Source organism: Hermetia illucens, chromosome 1 (genome assembly GCF_905115235.1).
Source record: "Hermetia illucens chromosome 1, iHerIll2.2.curated.20191125, whole genome shotgun sequence".
Classification (NCBI taxonomy): domain Eukaryota; kingdom Metazoa; phylum Arthropoda; class Insecta; order Diptera; family Stratiomyidae; genus Hermetia; species Hermetia illucens.
Window position 1 is genome coordinate 100,389,460 of NC_051849.1, and position 21,015 is coordinate 100,410,474.

General features: G+C 41.9%; 1 protein-coding gene across 12 annotated transcripts in view; it reads left to right on the forward strand.

The window, feature by feature from the left end:
- The window catches only part of LOC119656207 (kazrin), a 414,592-nt gene that overhangs the window by 334,739 nt on the left and 58,838 nt on the right, over positions 1-21,015 (forward strand). For 11 of the 12 annotated variants that reach the window (XM_038062602.1, XM_038062657.1, XM_038062611.1 and 8 more), the window contains one exon: positions 13,723-13,956. The exons of the other annotated variant lie outside the window; for it this stretch is intronic. In XM_038062602.1, coding sequence (XP_037918530.1) covers positions 13,723-13,956 — 234 coding nt within the window. The remainder of the gene's footprint in view (positions 1-13,722; positions 13,957-21,015) is intronic. 12 annotated transcript variants of the gene reach the window in all.

The following is a 21,015-nucleotide window of genomic DNA, read 5'->3' on the forward strand; positions in this document are numbered from 1 at the left end:
ATCAGGATAATAACCTCGGACGAGCGCACTGCTGACCACATTGCGCCCTGCAGTGTACTGTAGTGCACCTTTACGGTCTTGAATAAAGTGCTCTAATACACTTCAAGGCCCCGCCTAAATATGGATTGTTGCACCAACGATTATTATACAAATTTACTATTAGTAAGTTTATTTGAGCTATTCCTATGAGACTTATTGTGAGACCTAGATTTCACATAAGCACCCTGAGTTTTTCATTTCATTTTTGGGCTTTGTAGTTTCCGAAAATGAGCCCAGTCTCATTTTAAGTGTGCACATTTTAACCCTTACTTATATATTTTTCAATTTACGTGAAAACTGATATGAATTTCCGAAAATACTGATTTATACTTTCCATTTGATACATAGCATCCATTTGATACCCCATGTCCTCCTTTTTCATGTAAATGTCATGTCATTCATTGTATGCGTGGGATTTCATAGCTCCCATATATCCTTTGAATCGGTTTAGCCGTTTCGGAGGAAAGTGCGTATGAAAGACCGAAGGGCAAACAGACAACGAATTGATTTTAATAAGATTTTTTTTTACACAAAGGCTTAAAAATGATCAAAATTCAAATCATGTTTTGAACGCTTGCAAAAGTTTTGATTTTGACTATTTTCAACTGCATTTGGGTTTATATTCTTAAAAAATCAGTTAATAATGTAAAATTAAAACCTCTTTCATCACCAACGGCAAAACAACCGGTATCCGGTCTAAACCTGCCTTAATAAGGAGCTCCAGACACCCTGATTTTGCGTCGAGGTTCACCAATGCGATATCCCTAAAAGCTGTCTGGCGTGCTGATCTACGCCATCACTCCATCTCAGGAAGGTCTGCCTCGTCTTCTTTTTCTATCATTGATATGGCCCTTATAAACTTTCGGGCTGGATCATCCCCATCCATACGCCCACCGCCATCTGTTAGGCCGGATTTTATCCACAACCAGACGGTCGTGGTATTTTGGTCTTTATCCAATTTTATTTGTTTTAATTAAATTAATGCACGGGAAGCAAATAATCTATTTTCGGTATAATCCACAAGGAAATAATATTTTAGTATTTAAGAAACGGTAAAAGAGATAAAACTTAATTCACGATTTTACTTTATGTATTTTTGAAACAGCAAAAGAGATATTTGAAATTCACGATCGCGCTGAAGTGTTCCGTGCCGCGGTTGGATCAGAAGAGACCGACTTATTTCCATGCGGTCCTTACTGTCCCAACCAACGGCATTTTTTTACCGCTGGCTCTCCACTCCCCCGGTGCGTTCTGAAAACGCGTGAGTGGAGAGTTTCCGCGTTCAGCGCCATCTACCCGTCCGCATCCGCAACATCCGAAATAAATTTCGAATGCTGCAGATCCTGCCGCACCACATCACTCCGCCCCCAGACGAAACCTAGGGGTTTCGGCGACGGATCCCCGAACTTCGTTCGCCGTTAATCCACAAAGCGGACACGACGTTGCTTCGGGGCGCACACGGGTTTCAGCCTGGACAAAGAGACCGCCTTTTTGTGACCACCGATCTCGAGCTGGAAGAAATGTTCTCCCCGCTCGAGAACGCGGTACGGGCCCTCATATGGAGGCTGCAGCGGCTTCCGGACGGCATCCGTCCTGATCAGCACGTGCGTGCATGTGTCCAGTTCCTTGGGCGAACAAGCAGGTATGGACGAGTGTCGAGTGGGTGGTGGCGCTTTGATGCGTCGGAGATTGTCCCTCAGCAGACGCACCAACCCCGACTCCGTGAGACCCGATCTCTTGTCGAAGACCGGATCGCTTGGGAGTCTTGGGTTCTCCCCGTAAACCAGCTCCGCGGGGCTGGCAGCAAATTCCTCTCGGCGGGTTGTACGAAGGCCGAGAAGGACGAGAGGCAAGACTTGAGTCCAGGACGGGTCGTCGCGTGCCATAATGGCGGCTTTCAGCGTCCGGTGCCAACGTTCTAGCATCCCATTGGACTGCGGGTGGTATGCAGTAGTCCGCTGGCGTTTAAAACCCAGGAGTTTGCCTAACTCGGAGAAAAGGGTGGACTCAAATTGCATTCCCTGGTCAGTGATGATCACTGCAGGGACGCCAAAGCGAGGTATCCACTCTCGGCAGAGGGCTTCGGCACAAGATTGCGCCGTAATGTCCTTCAGAGGTATTGCCTCAGGCCACCGCGTGAACCTGTCGATGATTGTGAGGCAATACTTGTAACCGTGCGAGTCTCGCAAAGGCCCTATTATGTCGAGGTGTATGGTGTGGAAACGCTTGGTAGTGCGGGGGAATGAGCCCACTTCTTTCCTTACATGCCTGGAGACTTTACACTTCTGGCATGCGATGCACTCTCTGGCCCAGGAATTGATATCCTTGTTCATGGAGGGCCAGAAGTATTTTCCGGTGACTAACCGGTTTGTTGTCCTGATGCCGGGATGCGCCAAGTCGTGAACTGCGTGGAACACTTCCTTGCGAAATGTATGGCCGAGGTCCCTTTTCCGAGTCTTCGCAGCAGAGCGAGAGGTTTGAGCCGAAGATGGGCAACTCCCGAAATTTGTATTTGGGGTTGGACTTGAGGCTCTGAAGTGCTGCGTCATCCACTTGCGCCTTGGCAATAGCCGAGAAATCGAGTGAGGCGGGGATGTTTCCGCGTTCAGCGCCATCTACCCGTCCGCATCCGCAACATCCGAAATAAATTTCGAATGCTGCAGATCCTGCCGCACCACAGTATCGCTAATAGATTTCGTCGTTATGTAGGATACGGAATCGTTCATCCTTATGTAGGGGGCCAAAATTCCTCGGAGGATTCTTCTCTCGAAGGCAGTCAAGAGTTCGCAATTTTTTTGCTAAAAACCCAGGCTTCCAAGGAATACATGAGGACTGGCAAGATCATAGTCTTGTACAGTAAGTGGTTTGAGTCTATGGTGAGACGTTTCAAGCGGAACAGTTTTTGTAAGCTGAAATGGGCTCTGCCGGCTGTCAACAACCATGCGCGGATTTCATCGTCATAGCTGTATCGGTTATGATTTTCGACCCTAAATAAAAGAAATTTTCAACTGTCTCAAAATTGTAGTCTGCTATCTTTATTCTTCTCGTTTGACCAATGCGATTCGATGTTGTTCGTTCTTTAGTTTTTGGTGCTGACGTTGCCACCATATATTTTTTCTTGCCTTCATTGATGTGCAGCTCAAGATCTCACGCCGCCTGCACGGTTTGGATGAAGGCAGTTTGTACGTCTCGGATGGTTCTTCCCATGATGTTGATATCCTAAGCATAAGCCAGTAATTGGGTGGACTTAAAGAGGATCGTACTTCTCGCATTTACTCGCATCACTTCTTACAGGGCCAGGTTAAAGAGGACGCATGATAGAACATCTCCTTGTCTTAGACCGTTGTTGATGTTGAATGGTCTCGAGAGTGATCCTGCTGCTTTTATGTGGCCTCCCACATTGATCAGGGTCAACCTAGTCAGTCTTATTAATTTCGTCGGGATACCGAATTCTCTCATAGCCGTGTACAGTTTCACCCTGGCTATGCTATCATAGGCGGCCTTAAAGTCAATGAAAAGATGGTGCAACTGATGTCCATATTTCAACAGTTTTTCCATCGCTTACCGCAGAACGAAAATCTGATTTGTTGCTGATTTGCCTGGAATGAAGCCTCTTCGGTATGGGTCAACGATGTTCTGAGCATCGGGGGCTATCCTTGATATCCCCCAGTTGGCAGGACCTCCAATTCGCCAATATTTTGGTTGTTGAGCAGTTCATCAAAGTACTCAACCCATAGCTTCAATATGCCCATTCTGTCGGAAATCAGATTTCCCTCTTTGTCTCGGCAGTATGAGTATCGAGATGTATGAGGCTTCATCTTGCTGACTTGTTGGTAAAACTTTCCCGCTTGGTGCGGTTGCTCTCTGTACTTTTCGAGTTTACGGACCTTTTAATTCTCCCAGACTTCCTTCTTCCGTCTGTGAAGTTGCTTCTCCGCTCGACAGAGTTCTTGAAGGTTCTGCGCGTGCCTGCGTTCTTTGAGAAAGCAACATTACTCGGTTTGTAGCATTCTTCCGTTCCGTTTCTAGCTTACATTTATCTTCGAACCAGCCGTTCCGACTTTTCTTGGGGTTGGGGCCAAATATGTTTGTAGCTATATCACTTATAACGTTCTCCAGGTGATTATTAAGATCATTTGTTGATGCTTCTTCTCCAGGGCATCTGTTAGCTGCGGATATTGCGGCATCCATTTCCGATGTCCGGATATCTAGACGGTTAGAGCACAAGGCTGTCATGCGGAAGTTCGCGGTTCAAGTCTCACTGGTAGCGGTGGGATTTGTAACAAGATTTGGCGTCGGATACCAGTTGACTCAGCTGCGAATGAGTACCTGAGTCAAATCGGGGTAATAACCTCGGGCGAGCGGAATACTGACCACATTGTCTACTACAGTGTCCTGTTGTAGTGTACCGATACAGACTTGAATGAAGTGCTCTAACACACTTGAAGGTCATGATCCCATATGAATTGTTATTTGTTATGAATGGCTTCAGAATTTGAGCCCGGAGCACTATGCCAACGAGATAGTGATCCGAGTCTATTTTGGCTCCCCTATATGTTCTAACATTCATCAATGCTAAGAGGTGACGGTGTTCAATCAGCACGCGATCAATTTGGAGAGGACCACATACGTTTGTGGACCGATTTCCGCGCAAACCAGGTACTTCCAACAACAATTTCGTACGAAACTGCTAACTGAATAACCCCTTTATCATTGGTTTCTCTATGCTAAACTGTGGGAACCGATGTATCACCTGACTGGGCTCCGACCCGACTTGACTGTTGAAATTTCCAAGTATGACTTTGATATCATACTTGAGACAAGCTTCGAGGTTCAGCACAACTGCCTCGTAGAGGGTATCCTTCTCCCACTCTGGAGTCTCCTCTGTATATATATAAATTTGCCTCGCAAGCGCAAAGTGCATAGCCGTTCGCTTATGTTTTCAAAGCCGATAACAGCAGGTTTCATTTTTTGGCTGACTAAGAAACCTTACTCCGAGCACATGGTTTATTGGATGGCCGCTATAATATATGGTTTAGTGGCTTTTCTCCAGGAAGCCGGTCCCGGTCCAACGCATTTCCTATAACGCTATTACATCATCCTATATTGGGACAGGGTGTCGGCTAGCTACTCAGCAGCTTCATCTCTGTACAGGGAGCGCACGTTCCATGAGAAAATGCAAAAATCGTTATTCCGTTGCCGTTGGCGGGTTCGTCGTTGTATAGTCAATCCAGTCCGAGGCTACTTTTGTGGCTTCGTGACGGTTTCTTTTCTATGTAGGGTTGTCAGCCCTACCCAACCCCCACCTGGAGGACCAATTGGTACAATTTGTCCCGTTTTTAAGCGCGGGAGACTCGCCTTCATCCTTCTCCGTCTGCAGCTTTTCGTGAAGAAAGAACTCCCAGCGATCACCACGTGGAGGCGGAGATAGGATTTGGTAGTAGAGCTGGTCGCAACGGTTCAGTAGGCGCTTCCAATGCACGTTTCGCCCTGGGATCTATACTACCCTTTGACCACCTGCGACTTCTTTGGTGTCAAATGAAAATAGAAGTCGCTGCACGTCCCACAGTTGAAGAACTTTAGTTATGACTTTCAGCGGAAGAGTGTCGAGCGACTTTTTTAGTTTTACTTAAATGTTTCGAAAAATTCCCAAAAGTGGTTTGAAATGTGGCTAACATAATGCTCAAATTGACTCAGGTATGGAAGAAGAGGAGAATTTTAAATAAAAGAGAGGAAAACGCTTTGCTGGAATGAAAGAAAGGATTCAGAGGAATTAAATGAATTTTCTTGACTGTACTGGAGAAGACGAAAGGAATGACAGGGATCTTTCGCGAGTTGCGTGACAAAAGGCACTACAAGGTGTTTATTATTACTATACACCAGGAGAGACGCTGCCTTTATATTACCATCTTATTTTCATACTATAATCTTACTCCGCAATCTTCTAAATGAGTTAGCACGATGTTTTATTCACTCCAAATCTCCTTCACTTCCTTTTCTACTCCGTTGGTGGGCAACCACTATCCTTTCCAAGTTCTTTTCGGGACCTTACTGCATTTTTCTTCTGACTTTAAATCGATCCGTCAATTCCTTTTTTCGAAACATTCTGGAAGATGGTTCCCTAATTTGGTCTTCTCACTCCGCTTTCGAAGAAGCAATTTCCATGTTCATTACCCAACATAGAAGCTTCCTTTATATCGGCTTAATTTTTAAATTTTATAAATGGCCTAGCAAGCTGTTCCTATCGCATTGTATTTTGTAATAAAAGTAGTGCAGATACTTTCTCCACCTCTGTCTATATTAGTTTTAGCATAGAAGATGCGATGACCGCTTTGGTTAAGTTTCAGCCCCTTGCTCTCGTGGCTAATTGTTCGAATTTCGCTTGGTAATGGATGTCGGTTTTCATCTTTGTGCTATCCCATTGTTGAAAGCTAATAACAGTACCATGTGGGCTACCAACATTCCGAAGAGTGAGCGATCTTGTGAGGCCAATATTTGAAGTCAGTGTATTTGTGCTCTTAATTTATGAGTAAATATATTAATCTCCGCCTAGTGCTTCAAATCAAAATTGTCTACACATTTGTAAGTGTGGGGATAATTCGCCAGAGACTTATTTCCGTCCTAACTCATTACAATTACTCGAAGTGGTACGCTCTAATTGCTATCCATACCCTGACTGCAAGCATTGCTTCCCCATCATAACTCTAGGAAACACTAGGGCTACCCAGGACTCTCAGTAAACTAAAGTTTTAATTCCGGAGCTACAATAAGATTTATTGTTGTAATAACAAACTCTCCATTTGTCAAGAGTACAATTAATGCTAAAAACTTCCAACATGTAAGGCATTTATGTCGAATAAAAGTTTCCGTTGTAACTAGAGTAAAAATTCATTCCCCATACAAAGTAAAAGTTTGTTCCGCAGCAACTATTGTTGGAACTAAACAAGCGCCATTTTTTCGCATGCGATGCTGTCTACCTTATCTTTGTAGTAAGGAGAATTATAGTAGAACGCTATGGTGCTGATAAGCAGATAGTGCGGAACAGGCTTCGAATCTTTGTTCCATTTACATGCATGCAACTATGGCCATTAGCGTACTATTCCCGCTCCCATGCCACCCGTAACGTTCCTACTCATGACATTTCATGTATGTAGCGAATGGCTCATCCTCAGGCTTTCGGAATTTTCATATCAAATTAGTGCTCGTAAAGGGAACCTAGCTGTAATTTTCCTGTAATGAATGACTAATTCTTTGATACTCATATATGTGCTTTAATCCTTTTACTAACATTCTTCTGGGATATTGTCCTCTGCAACGTGTTTCGGGATTTTTAATGACTTAATTTGCTCAAGTTTTGCGAAGCTTCAACTTTTGAAACTACTGAATAAAACCTACGAGTACAAGCCGGGAAATTTTACCCTTTTTCGGCTGATATGAATAAGTTTATTCTTCACTTCTTCCTCCATTCACTGCTCCTGCGTTCATATTATCTGAATTTATTAGCTAACTTTGGCAATGCCTAAGTCGCTGCCTGTGGGATACAAAGAACTGTGCCCGAATACCTCCCAATTTTTCAATAATAATGGAAATTTCTAGGAAGAATCTGTGGAGATGCCACTTCGAAAATCAAACATAAATATGAGCCACATACATATATATTTCCCTAGAGTTCAATTGCACTTCAAATGAAGTCACACCTGAAGTTTTGAATTTACAATACACTGGCCCCTTTTTAGATCCAACGCTTCTCGGACCGGCCGCAGGCACAGGTCCATCGAGGACTATTTGTGTTCACATTCAAATAACGAAGGCCTTCCAGTTTTTTGAAGTCTTCACCCGAACAAGCTCGTGGCATTGAGAGCATCCTGCCAAGAATAATTAAAAACGTGACTATGCATAATATTGAATTCCTATAAAGGAGAATTCCACCAATCCAACTCTTCTGCCTATAGATGTTTGCATATTGCAGTTGATGATGATTGATCGGCTCGAGGATGATGTACATATGAATGGGCTTTTCTTGTCCTTCTTTTCGAGCGTGAACAATGAAATACTGCTACTGCCCATAACAAAGGGGGAGAAACCTACTAAATTTAATTACCATGTTCCATATGGTTATTTGCCGGGATAATTGAAACTTCTCCGAGGAAAATGTTTTTACCGAATTAATTCAATGCTCCACATATTAATAACTGTTCTGGCTATAGAACTTGAAATAATAAAGTTTGATATGTTGATAGAAATTGATAGGCCGTTCCTAGAGGAAAGGTTACAAAAAAAAACATCCAATCGCTACAGCTGGTTTATTTGGGCGGATGATTGAGGAGGGGGCGCAGATCGGGGAAGGAAAGGGGGTTAGGAACGGCATTCACCTACATGCAAAAGGTGGGGTGTGACATTTTTTCACCCACTATAGCCGCATGGGGTACAAGATGAAAGGTCTCGATCAGCACTTTTCGAAGAAACTACTAGTTCTGACATTGGTTGCAAAGTGGCAAAATGAGGGGGATTCCAAAGAGGTCAATTATTTGGAGGACCAATAACAAAAATCATGATTGTTCGTATACATGGTATCAAAGCCTCAAAGCCCGTCACCATATCTGCTCAAATAAAGCCAATAGTAGCGAATTATTATATTTTAAAAGTTTACTGCCGGTTAGGGGAGCGTTTTAATATGAAACAGCATATTGGAAAGTTTGGTGCAGATCCTACTATTATTAGCAAAGTTATACTAGGTCAAACTTGCCTCCTTCGCGTCAAATTGCTACTCCCTATGAGATTAAATGTCAGTAGCACATCGAATTCAATGTCGGATAGATTCAACGTATGTTCACTACGGACTATATATAAATGGAACCACCATGTACCTAAATATTCTTACATAAAAGATCAACAAAACCTTTCATACCTGAAGCGCTCAGTTTCCGGGTTCCCGACTGCTGATACAGTGGCGAATTTGTCGTTTCTTGAGATGTAGCTTCTCCATATGTCTAGGAGAGATATCCGTCTACATAGAAGATGAATCCGGAAGTGATCAAAGGTCTAATTAACTGTTTATAACAGTAAATTTTGATCTTTTGTAGAGTGGGTTTATTGAACCCCAATGTTGGATAAATTGGAGGTGATGGTGACGCTTGGGTATACAACTCGTTTAACATTAGGAATGGAAATCGAATTAATGGTTAGGGAAAGATTCTTAGCGTCGCGAGATATTTACGGAGTTATCCTCATCATTTTCCCGCGGAAGACACTCGTTTGACACTTTTGAGGATTTAGGGCTAGTTTCCACTTGGTAAATTATCGATGCAGCTCGTCTAGATACGAATTTCGCCCATACACTATATCTTTGGTGGAGGTGTAAACTATGAGGTCATATTGGAGGATTTTGATGGGATTGCGGTTAGGAATAGGCTTGTGAAGAATGAAAAAAGGGCTGCATAAAGGGCGGATTCTCGTGAGATTTTGGCAAGGTATAAGGAGAGCAGAACTGCTGTTGAACTTTTACTTGCACTTGTCGACCATCTAGGAAGCTTGCAGAGGTGCGAATGAAACTTCAGCATGTTTTTGAGCTTATAAACTAATCTGTATTGAAATATATCTATTGAAATATTTAGGGATAGGATGTCGTTGCGATTGGCAGCAGTTTCGAGGGCGTGAATCTCGTTCTTTGGGAAGTTATACTGCGGTGGATTTTTTGCGGTGTATATCTTGAAAGGTTTCGGCCGGAGGAAGATGAGGTTTCGGTAATTGACAGACCGGGTTGGTACAAATTCGTCGTATATTTCCTGAATTGCTTCATTGTATTGACGCACTGCGCTTTCAACGGTATCGTTTGAAACTTAGTTGTTTTGAGGAGTTTTGGATTGTTTAATGAGCCGGGAGTTAGTATTCCCGTTCTGCCAAAGGCGCCGAGCGCATTACCCTATCGGCCGGACTCATATCAAGGATAATGACATCGTGGTTACTAATGTCAGGAACAATATCCAGGAATGGGGGCGTATTTGGGTTCGCGTCCTGAAGTTGCTGCTGATCAGGAAGTAGTCAAGATAAGAGTGGCAGTTCGTTACGTTGTAAGCAGGGAGCGCCGTGCTAAAATCGGAGATGGTACCTACAACAGAACTTGATGTCAGCAACTAAGCAAAGCTGGCTCTCGTAGAAGAATGTAATAATGGGCAAGTTGTTAGGGTCAAAGGGCTGATTGGTACAGTAAGAGGAAACGAAGTATGCGAAGCTGGACGTGGTTTTTATTGAGGCAATGTTTACTTCGAGTGATTTAAGGGCACTAGTGGGCAAGAAGAGTTGTCGGAGGTTAATATTACAGTGCGTGCGGCCCCCGTATATAGTTGATTAATTAGGATGGTGCCAATCAGTCCGGAATAGGCTAAAATTGTTGAACCTCATTTCACACAGAAGTACTATTTGATGACTGTGTTCACCGAGGAATAGTTCGAGCCTGGCTAACTACTGAGTTGATATTCAAAACAATGATCCTAACATCCACCCGGTGGTGATATTATCCCACCTTGTGGACAACCTTTAGTAAGGTTCAAGACAACAGAATTTATGCCTGTTGGTACTTATACTTGCCTACCCTCTAACATTCTGCCCATCCAGAAGAGCAGAGTATTTCCCACTCTTTTGCGGATTAAAACATGGGTATCTGTGCGATGTTTTATCGAACGCTTCTTTGATATCCAAAAACGCATACAGCGCTATTTCCTTCGTTTTTATGCCATCGCGTAATACATCCGTCAGCTTATACAGAGCAATTTCGGTTAACCATCCTGCCCGGTAAGCGCACTAACATAAATGTAGGGGTTTGCCTATTAGAATTGTAGTTCTAATATAGTTATCTATGATCTTCTGGTCTGAAAGATTGAGAGTGAAACAGATCCTTTTCGCCCGCTTTCGGAATATAAACGGAATATAAACCTCTGACCCGTCTCCATACCCTTTATATAGGCTATTCTGCGTTTTACCACTCTTAGGGGAGACACTGATTTCTAGGCCTCCCTGAAGTAGTGATGGGAAAATACCATCTACTGTTTTCATGTTTTAAATTCCCACTGTTCACCTTATCATAGTTTCCGAGCATACCTCTGTGGCTAGTTTCCAGTTCACATTTTTCCCCGTTCTGTTCGTTGTTGGGGTTTCAAGCAGAATGCAATTATCTTGCACCATGGAACAGGATCTCTGAGAGGCAAATACATCCTGTCCTCCTCATTCTCGGTAAATGTCTCATCTCCCCTTTTAAGCAGACAGAAGACATTGCCGTGTATTTGGCTATAGCTCTATATAGCCTGGGTGCTTCTGTGGTTTGTTCTAGCCCTCACAAAATTCGCGGAAGGTTTTTCGGTTTGCTTTCCTGATCGCGTTTCTGTACGCCATTAGTGTCTATTTATACCTATGCCAGTACTCGATTTGTTTCGTCTGGTTGAAGGGTCTTCGCACTTCCTTTCTTTTTCAAGGTTCCTGCTCCGCTACCTTAACATTAGGATTAGGGATCAAGTGTCAGATCAGTGACGACACTATTCAAGCCTTCCACACCCTTTTCTTCCTCTATTTCGCTCCTAATGTTACCAATCACATGTAGATCAGTTATGTTGTCACTCTGGTGTCTTTTTTCGGAGCCCCAGTCTGTTCTCCTAGGATTCCTTATTATTCTATTTACTTCCGAATTTCCCTCAATGTCGAATCTGATTATTCTGTGATCCGACATTGAAGGCCCATCTGACACCCTCTAATTCTTGGCGATGCCGCTCATAAAAGTGTTTCCTATAGTTATGGCTTGTACCTCTCTGGTGCTGGTCACGAATGTTGGTGTGTTCCCTACATTATGTACTTCTAAATTGTTAGTGAGGATGAATTCCAGCCACCTTTTCACCTTTTCGATAATTGTGGCTGCTTCCCCAGACCTCATGGTGATCGTTGGCATCACAGCCGAGAAGAAATAGTAGTGCCTTCGTCTAGCAGAACTTTGCTAGTCTAACGACTAATTGCGATGGAATCCAAGTGTCGTCTCTTTGGAAGTATCCTGATGCCACAACTGCCCGGTTCTGCCCTTTCGGTCACTATGGCATCCGTGATTGACTCGGGGACCTCGGTAGGCTTACCACACGAGGTTTCCCCGAAATACTCTTCCTTGGTTTCTCCCGGTGCACGTGGTATGTTACAAAATATGTATTTGATGAGGCAGTTACGAGGTTTAATTGCCTCAAGAAATCGGTCGTCTACCCCGATCATCAGGAGTTCGCCTTTGCCCTCTCTATAACTGTGTCTGGAGATCCAAGGTTTGAGTAATTGGAAAGCTTAGAAGCTTCAATCGCTTTGAAAAAAAAACAATCACCATGTATGCTCCTGGTATATCATCCCCGGTGCATGTCGACAGTTCCGCTCCTTTGCATCCTGACAGGTTAGGGAATATAGTCCTAAGCCAATCTGCCGTGCCCTCCGTCGCGCAGTCTACCATCATAAGACCTGGTCGAAAATGTATGACGGTGAACATAAACGTTTAGGTTTGTCCTGAGTCTTCTTAGGGGCCTCCCCTTGTTTCAGGCGCTCCTTCAAATAACGTAAATGCCATTTAGTATCTGCGCCACTGAGGCCTGTCTCCTCCCTGGTGTCTATGGCTTGACCAAAACAAACAAATAAGTTTGATGCAAAACAGGGTCAACTTGTTATAGTATTGAAGTTCACCCATTATAAATTTTGAGTAAAATAGCCAAGCTGGATTGAACGCTGGTAATGTATCCAGCGATGTCCAGATAACTGAGTGGTTAGAGCATAAGGTGCGGAAGGTGGCGGTTCAAATCTCACTGGTGGCAGTGGGAATTATATCGTGATTTGACGTCGGATACCAGTCGACTCAACCGTGAATGAGTATCTGAGTCAAATCGGGCTAATAATCTCGGGCGAGAACAATGCTGACCACATTGCCTATAGGGTACTGTAACGGTCTTGAGTGAAGTGCTCTAGCACACTTCAAGGCCCTGATCCAATATGGATTGTTGCGCCAACGATTATTACTACATATAATGTATCCAGCGAAAACAAATGTTACAATTAAGGGTACGAATAAAACTCTCACAGAAGTTGCAGACAGCGAACATTTTGGTCAAGCCCGTCCTCATCTGAGGCCAGGATAAAACACAAGTCTGAAAATTTGTATTTCTTATCAGAAATTAAACAAAATTATGAAAATAATAATTAAATTAAACACCATAGATTGGTCAATATCATTAACATGGAAAAGAGGGTTCTTCTTGACTTTTTTGGTTCAGGGTCCGTATTCTGGATAAACTAAAAAAAATAAAATGTTTACCGTCTAATTCTCAGCTAGTTCCAGGTCAATAAGCAATTAATTACGCTCGCATAAGTGGAAAGCTCCATATGTTCTTAACTCCCGTTTCCATGGCCACCAAAAACTTTTTGCAGCTCAGAATTTCATATCGCCATAAACTCTGAGCCAAGTCGGTTATTGGAATTTCATTTTAGTGGTTGTAACTCATCATTTTGCATAACATACTATAAAGGGAAATAATATTTAAATCATTAAAATCTCAGTCGAGTGCAAACCTTCAGCTTGTATCCATCCAATTTGTTTCACACTTAGCATGTCTGTATATCCGCTTTCGTGATTCTCATAATATCTTATCCCCATTCAATCTCTTCAAATCATTTCAGACAAGAACAATGCGAATGATATTCCATTAACGGAGACGAGGTGTCATTCTGGCACACAATCACATGCACAAGCACCTGTGATCAATGGCCAAGTGGGCGGCAGCGGACAAGCAACATTTAAGGACCACAATTTCAAAAACGATATCGATAACGACGCCAAGGAGGAGTCGTCCTGCAGTGATGGTAATCGAAATGATGACCCCAGATCCGATCCCAACAAGGATAATAGCAAAGGTAAATTTCTTCTCTATCTTTTATTTGAGGCGTTTCACCGACGTAGTCTTTGTATCCCAGCATAGCCTGCTTGGCCAATATGAATGTACCCTTTCGTGCTGGAGGTCCGGTTAAGATTTCAAAGAATATGAAGTCGTATCCCTTCTGTTTAAATAAAAGAAGGAAAATGAACCCCACACGGCAAGAGTGTGCTGGATGATAAGATAAAAAGAGGAAAATAAGCGACTTCCTGGGCTGAGCGATTTAAATAATTCTCTTTATTTGTTTTCGGGTCGGGATAAACAATAATGTTTGTGAAAAAATCTGGAACGTTAGTTTCTCAATATTCTGTTTGTGATAAATTGCGGTAACTGACATAGGGTTCGCAAAATGTTTCTGTTGCCTTGAAGTAGCTCATATACATTTGTGTATAGAGCTTCACTGTTCTACATAAGGACGTAGCTGTATATGCATGTATATGGTATACACCGAAAAGCTTTTAAATCGAAGCAATATCCTTACGTCGTTTTGATTCGGATAAATAAAATGTTCCGGATTTATCTGTATATCGAGTGTATACGCAATCATGCAATACATTTGGTCAAACAATGTTTGAGGATTTAGATTAAATGAAAAATAAATAACAACCGCTTCGAGTTGGCAAAATATTGGGAAATTGATTGCTTCTCAAAGAATTTGTTTTGCTTGGAAAAGTCAACACACGAGAAAACAGCTTACTGAAAAACATAAGCTTTGTTTTGTTAATACACCAGGTCCTGAAAGGCGTGGACGATGTGATCCGCCATGAATTTATATTAGCCGTTTTAACAACAAATCGATAAATATTTATAGATCTCTTTGAATTGCAATTTAAATTCTGATTTAATCCAATTTCTTGTGGAAGTGCAGCTTATCCGCTGGAAAAAAGTTTATATAAAAACATGGATTTAAATCCGGAATAGTTCATGGTAGCATTGAAATTTGTAGCTCCTATTTCTCGTCCATATTTCCTACAATATAAAATATTATTTTGTTGAAATATAACAATGTACAGCTCCTGATTCTTCGCTCTAGCTACCACCATCAGTCAACCAGATACACACTTGAAATAATAAGATTATAAGATAGAGAAATCGGCATCACTCTCATTCCGAATGAAATATGCGTAGCTCAGCTTGATGGGTTTTCCTCCTATGGCATTAATCACCCGGAGATTACCATGTTAACTGTACACGTTGAGGATTCAGACCTGGGGTCCTAAATTCCAATAATAATTTCCAGCACGTAGCATGTCAGACACAGCACAGACAAATCTATTCATACTTAAAAGCAGGTAACGTAACGTAAACGCTGAACTGCTTCGTTGCCCATTTGCAATATAAAATTTAAAAATAACAAATTTAATTGAAAACAATTTGGATTATTGCCACAGTTCTTCGTTCATCGTTACGACAGAATACACGCTGGCAAGTAAGAATATTTTTGTCGGTGTTGTGTCTGGCACGCTACTTGCTGGACACTCTATGTACGTGCTGGTTAGTATGAATAGAGCTTTAGCCTACGCAGTCGCTTGTAAAAACACTTCAGCTCCTCATGTGTCATTTAAGAAAATGTTCTTAAACCAATCCTGGGTGCACAACCGAACCTGAAAAACAAACAATGTCAGGGTGTCGCGCATACCTATCAGAAGTAAATACTCGAACTAAGCTAAAAAAAACAAACAACAAAAGAAATAATGGCTCAACCGCGCGTGGAGCCTTAAAACTTCGAACCTGATTGCCGTGGAAGATCCACGACGGACCATATTCGCAATTGAGTTTTTTCCTGTCTAATTGAAGGATGGCACTTTAATTACTGTGAGTCTTGCGGGTTAGAGAGGAGGAGGGGAAAACGGTGAGGACTTTCTGCCTCCCCGTTCAAAATGAATTAATCCATTTTCATATCACTTTTATCACGCAGAGGTAACAAAACGACTCACGCCAAAATATGTTTATAAAAAAGTGAAACAAAGAAATAAAAATAAACAACACAACGAAAGGAAAGGTTCCACGGATATATCCTATTTCAATCATACTTGTCCGAGCACATACAAATTTAGATATTCAACCAAACGACATCAATGAAATTTCAAAATGGTATGAATGGATGTGAATGATCTTCTGCAATTAGATTTAAAATTTTCGCTGAGTCTTGCCTTTTGTCTCAAAAGTATGCTGGTCGAGAGTCCAAATTTATTTCAGGGCACAAACTTCACTAGCAGCCATCCTTGCAAACCGCGTATTAACTAAGTAGTTATTTATGTAGTCGAAGGGAAAGTGTCACAGGGCCCGGCGAAGCTTCCGCTGGGTGTGTTGGGGTATAGGCTCCCTGGAGCATCCGGCTTTGATCTGCGAATCGTCTGGCAACAGTCACAGGTGTACTCCCGGCTGTTATGTTGTCAATGCAATCCACAAAACAGTTTAGACTTGGCGGTCTTTTCACGCAGAGGATACTCGCAATGAATCACGGTTCTTTTATTCTCGGCCAATTGTAATAATAACGGTATATCATCGCATTAGCACAACCTGGATGAAGTGGCGTTCCACAAATGATGTCCTTGGCCAACGACGTATCAATGAACGTCTTAACTTCAAAATTTGCGACGTCGTCCGCCCTGTCGCAGGGCAAAGGCTGAAGTGAGAAAAGAAAGTATAATTAAAAAAGTGTGCCCTAGGATGGGCTTCAGCTCTCTACACCATTTTCCGAGAAACTCGAAATCTTCCTCTACTGTTCTATGTAGTTATAAGACGGTCTACTCGTGGGCCATCCTGGGATATTGGATTCAATTGCATGGCATAGCTAGCATAGGGTACTAATGTGATCAATTTTCCAGTAATTTCCAGGAAGCACGGAAATACTTCTTGAAATATTCAAATGAATGCCCTTCTACAAAATATTGTTAGGGAAGATTCGCAATTCCCGCCAGTGAGTAGAAATGTAGAAAGTAGAACCCTGCAGAAACTATAGGAGACCATCAAGCTCGGTGGCTTTACTCCATTTGAGCGAGTTGATAGCAAAAACCTGTTTTGAAAGAGCTGAAAATTCTCAAAAAACTAACCGCAGGATCCACGTACTCTAAAGTATCGAATTTTTATCCACCTAACCCATCGAACTACTTCCATTGCATACTTCAGCTAAGTTAAATGAAAATCTCCCAGTACCTTAGTTATCCTTGCTATGAATCTGGTTGTTCGTCAAAAGCTCTAATCCTTAGGCAATTTGTCCTTTTGGGGATAAGTCATCCGGCTTTAGTTTACCAGTCGTTTTTTGCAGATTGTAATATCTGTCAATTTTTGGATTTCGTTATTCACGTGGGCTTCAGAATTTGTTATTAAATTAGTAACCTGTGGTCTACAGTGAGCCAGGAATTCCTCTCCTACGATCAGTATACCTGTCTTTATCTAGCATGTAACTCTTCCTTCCGTCCGTTGATGATGAGCTTAGTTGGGTTTACTTTTTTGTTAGTGAAGTTAGTTTGATGTCCCATTCTCTGGTCTATTCTATAATATGATCAATAGCAAATGCAGTCGCAAGGCTTTAAAGTCATCGTCCAGAATATGAAGCCGCGGTTGTTTCGGCCGGTCTTTTGCTCATTTCCTATCAAGGTTCAATGACAAATGAATTCACCTTCGCGCGAATTACATAACCATACCACCGTAGACGCCTCTCTCGTAAGTTTTACACGATCCAAGCAACCCGATATGGATCGCGGATATCCCCATTTCGAATAGGAGTGCTACGATATGGATCGCGGATATCCCCATTTCGAATAGGGGTGCTACGCTACTAGTCTAATGCAACATCTTCGTCTCCATTACCGCGAGGCACTGTTCATTGTCTTTTATAGTCCGTCAACAATCAGAACAGTAGAGAGCAAGAAGGTGGACGACCTTTGAGAAATTTTTAATTTAAAACATTCGTTGATACGCGGTCACAATAAATGCTAGTTGTGGAATGCCATTTCATCCCGGCTGCTCAGTTCTGGTTAGGTCACTGCCACCGACAGTACTATTTCATTAGGATTGGTCGTCAAAAATTCTGTTTTATTCAAATTTGATCTGAAACCATGTAAAACAGAATTTTTGGTCCATAATGAGCAGAAGTGCTTTCCCTAGCTGTCCCTTGTATTTTTCTAATTACACATGGTTGCTATTCACACCTTGGTAGGGTACTGCGTGTTGGGATTCGCTGAAATGGGCTTCAATTCACCATGCAGGCACCTCTCCACCTGTCGCGCTCAAAAATGGTGCTTTCTTGGGATGGTAACGAACATTCCCCTTCTTCCACTCCCGGGAAAGATATTGCATAATCAAGATTTGGGTTAACTCCGTTTGTGTGCATTGATGGCGGAAATTATTTCCTTTATCCTTGTAAGAACTGTCCATTCTGGTAAGTTACGGTGACTAGCAATTTCATATACAAGAGGTGGAACTTCACAGGATGTGATACAATTAAGAACCGTGATGAAGGGATCTTTTCACCTCTTCAGCTGCGCGTCATAATGAATGAGAATCGACTATTAATGTCCTTCATAAGGCCATCGAAAGATTTACGACCACATGCAAGCTTTTTCTTGATGCGGTATACACTTCTAAAACCATCTTCGGCTTCCTTCACCAGCGCAATAACAAAGATTCCCACTGTATCGGAGTTCGAGCGCGTTACCCGCCATCACTCGCAGCGGCCAATAGAGCCGTCTGTTCATCGATTCGCTTCCAAGATTCCGCGATCAGCCAGCTCTTATGGTGCCCCTTCGGGACGTGGCCGCCAACCTACGTAGCACCTGGGAAAATTGGCACCCCAATGCTTATTTATATTTTTAAATGGGTTTCACAGGGTATTTTTCGTCCAATTATTAAGATAGCATTCCTACGGTCGTGCAACAGTTTGATCATACAGGCAGTCGACGTTGAATTTGGGAAGTCGCGGCTCTCCAACCGAATGCAAGCGACATCAGATAGTGATCCCTTTTCTCTTCTTACGCACATCCAGACGGCAACTCCTAAATCTTGCGTTGATCACAAAGTCGTCAATTTTATCGTTCACACGATGTCAGTCAGTTAAAATTTGAGTTGACTTGTGGCAAGCTCTGTGCCCGAACAATGTGTTAATGTGTCGGGGTGGTAGAACAGAACCTCCAACCAGTATCTTTACGGTCCCAAAAACCATGCTCCTCATCCCATGTAAATTTGTAGATTGCTAGCTCACAACTTTTCTATCTTTTACAACTTTTTACAGCATGCAGAGAATACTTTAACCCTACTTGTCATTCTGAAAAAAAAACGACTTTTATCAACAACTATCTGAGAATACGAGCTTAAAATTTGAAGTCGAAACGAATTGAATGACATGAAATGTTTGAAACCAATATTTTTCGAAAACTACTGATCTTTTTGAAAGTCGACCGGTTTATAAAATACATAAAAATGTACTATTTAATCGTTGAATTTTTTTTCAATACAAAATGGGCGTTTTATAACCCACGAACGACCGTTTTTTAAGCGAAAAATCTAAACTAACTTTAACTGCCAGTCATTTTGTGACAAATGAATATTTCTTAAATCCTTCCATCAAATAGTAACTATTACTGTTATTTAACTAAATCCATCAAAGTGTTTTAGTTCAGATGATCTAGTTCGCCACAATCTAGGTCACCGTAAAACAACAACAGAGCAAAACATAAAAATGAAGGTACATTTTCTTTAATGGCATTTATAACATAACGGTGTAATATTTTTCAATAAAAAAATTGCATGTTGAATGTATATATTTTAAAATGATATAACGATGGTTTAAAAAAGTTTCGTAGTTCCCTTGACAAAACTTCATAAAAATGGCCAATTTTTACGCAACAAGTGGAGGTTAACCCCTTAAGTACATTCTTCGGCAGCACTGTACAGGGCAACGAAATATCTTTAGCTTAGTTGTAAGATCCAAAGATTTATTTTATACTTCTGCATACGAAATTTCTATGCTTTACAGGAAACCTTAAGTCACAGTCGAACTATCTCCGCCCTAAACTTACTCATTCTGACTAACAGTTGAGAGTATTGTCTCGGTGGGAGCCATCGTCCAGAATTATAGCTCGGGAGGATTTATTCCGGCTCCTCCAATTCTTCCGTATTTTCAAACTTTCTCAATTTCCTTTGGCCCATTTTCATTCAAATGTGCCTTTAACTACTAAAGAAATGTTTAACTAATTCAAACTTTTATTAAAATCAGCCACACAATAACCATGAATAGCTCCATCACTAGCATCCCCGCAAGGCTCCAAAATGTTTCATTTCAGCAACTCCCATCGCAGCATTGCAGAAGAAAAACAATGGCCTGCCTTCGCAAGAATAATGCCCAGAGCTGAAAATTCCATGCGAATAAACAGTAACGAATCCGGCATTCCGTGCCAATTGAAAAGAACGTAACGCCGGGCCGTCAAGACGATTCCTTCGCAATATGGAGAAATTTGAATCTGCCATTTAAATTGCTTCCGAATGTTTATTAGTTTAATTTTTGTTTTATTTTTGCCGCCGGCATAACAGAAGCATTTCGCAATTTTAACGTGTTTAAAATAAGGTTTCGCCCATTAAATAGGTGTTATTACCAGACGTCCTATTACTACCCAAACTTCTAGAAGTTTTTGACGAGTAAATTGAAAGCCCTCTCTCTCACTAGTAGATGAAAGGGCAATGTACAGTTTGTGCCACAAAACATTCCTTTCGGCTTTGAATGCGTATTGCCATTACAGAAATTAGGAGCTGGCGCCCATTACCTCTTTTACCGAAGTCATTAAGAACGTGGGTACCTTCATTACTGAAGAAAACACCTTCTCGTAAGCGATGATATTGGCAATATGAAAAGCTGTTACAGTAATAAAGAATTTACGCTTTCTCGTTTTATTACACTAAACTCTGTTGTGTCAAAAACATTTTTCATTCAACTAAAATCCCGACGTTTTCTTTCTCCTGCGCGCACGATGCAGAGTGGAGAAGTTTAAAATGCAAATGTTAAGCAATAGATACGACGGTGCTGGAAATTAAATTGAAA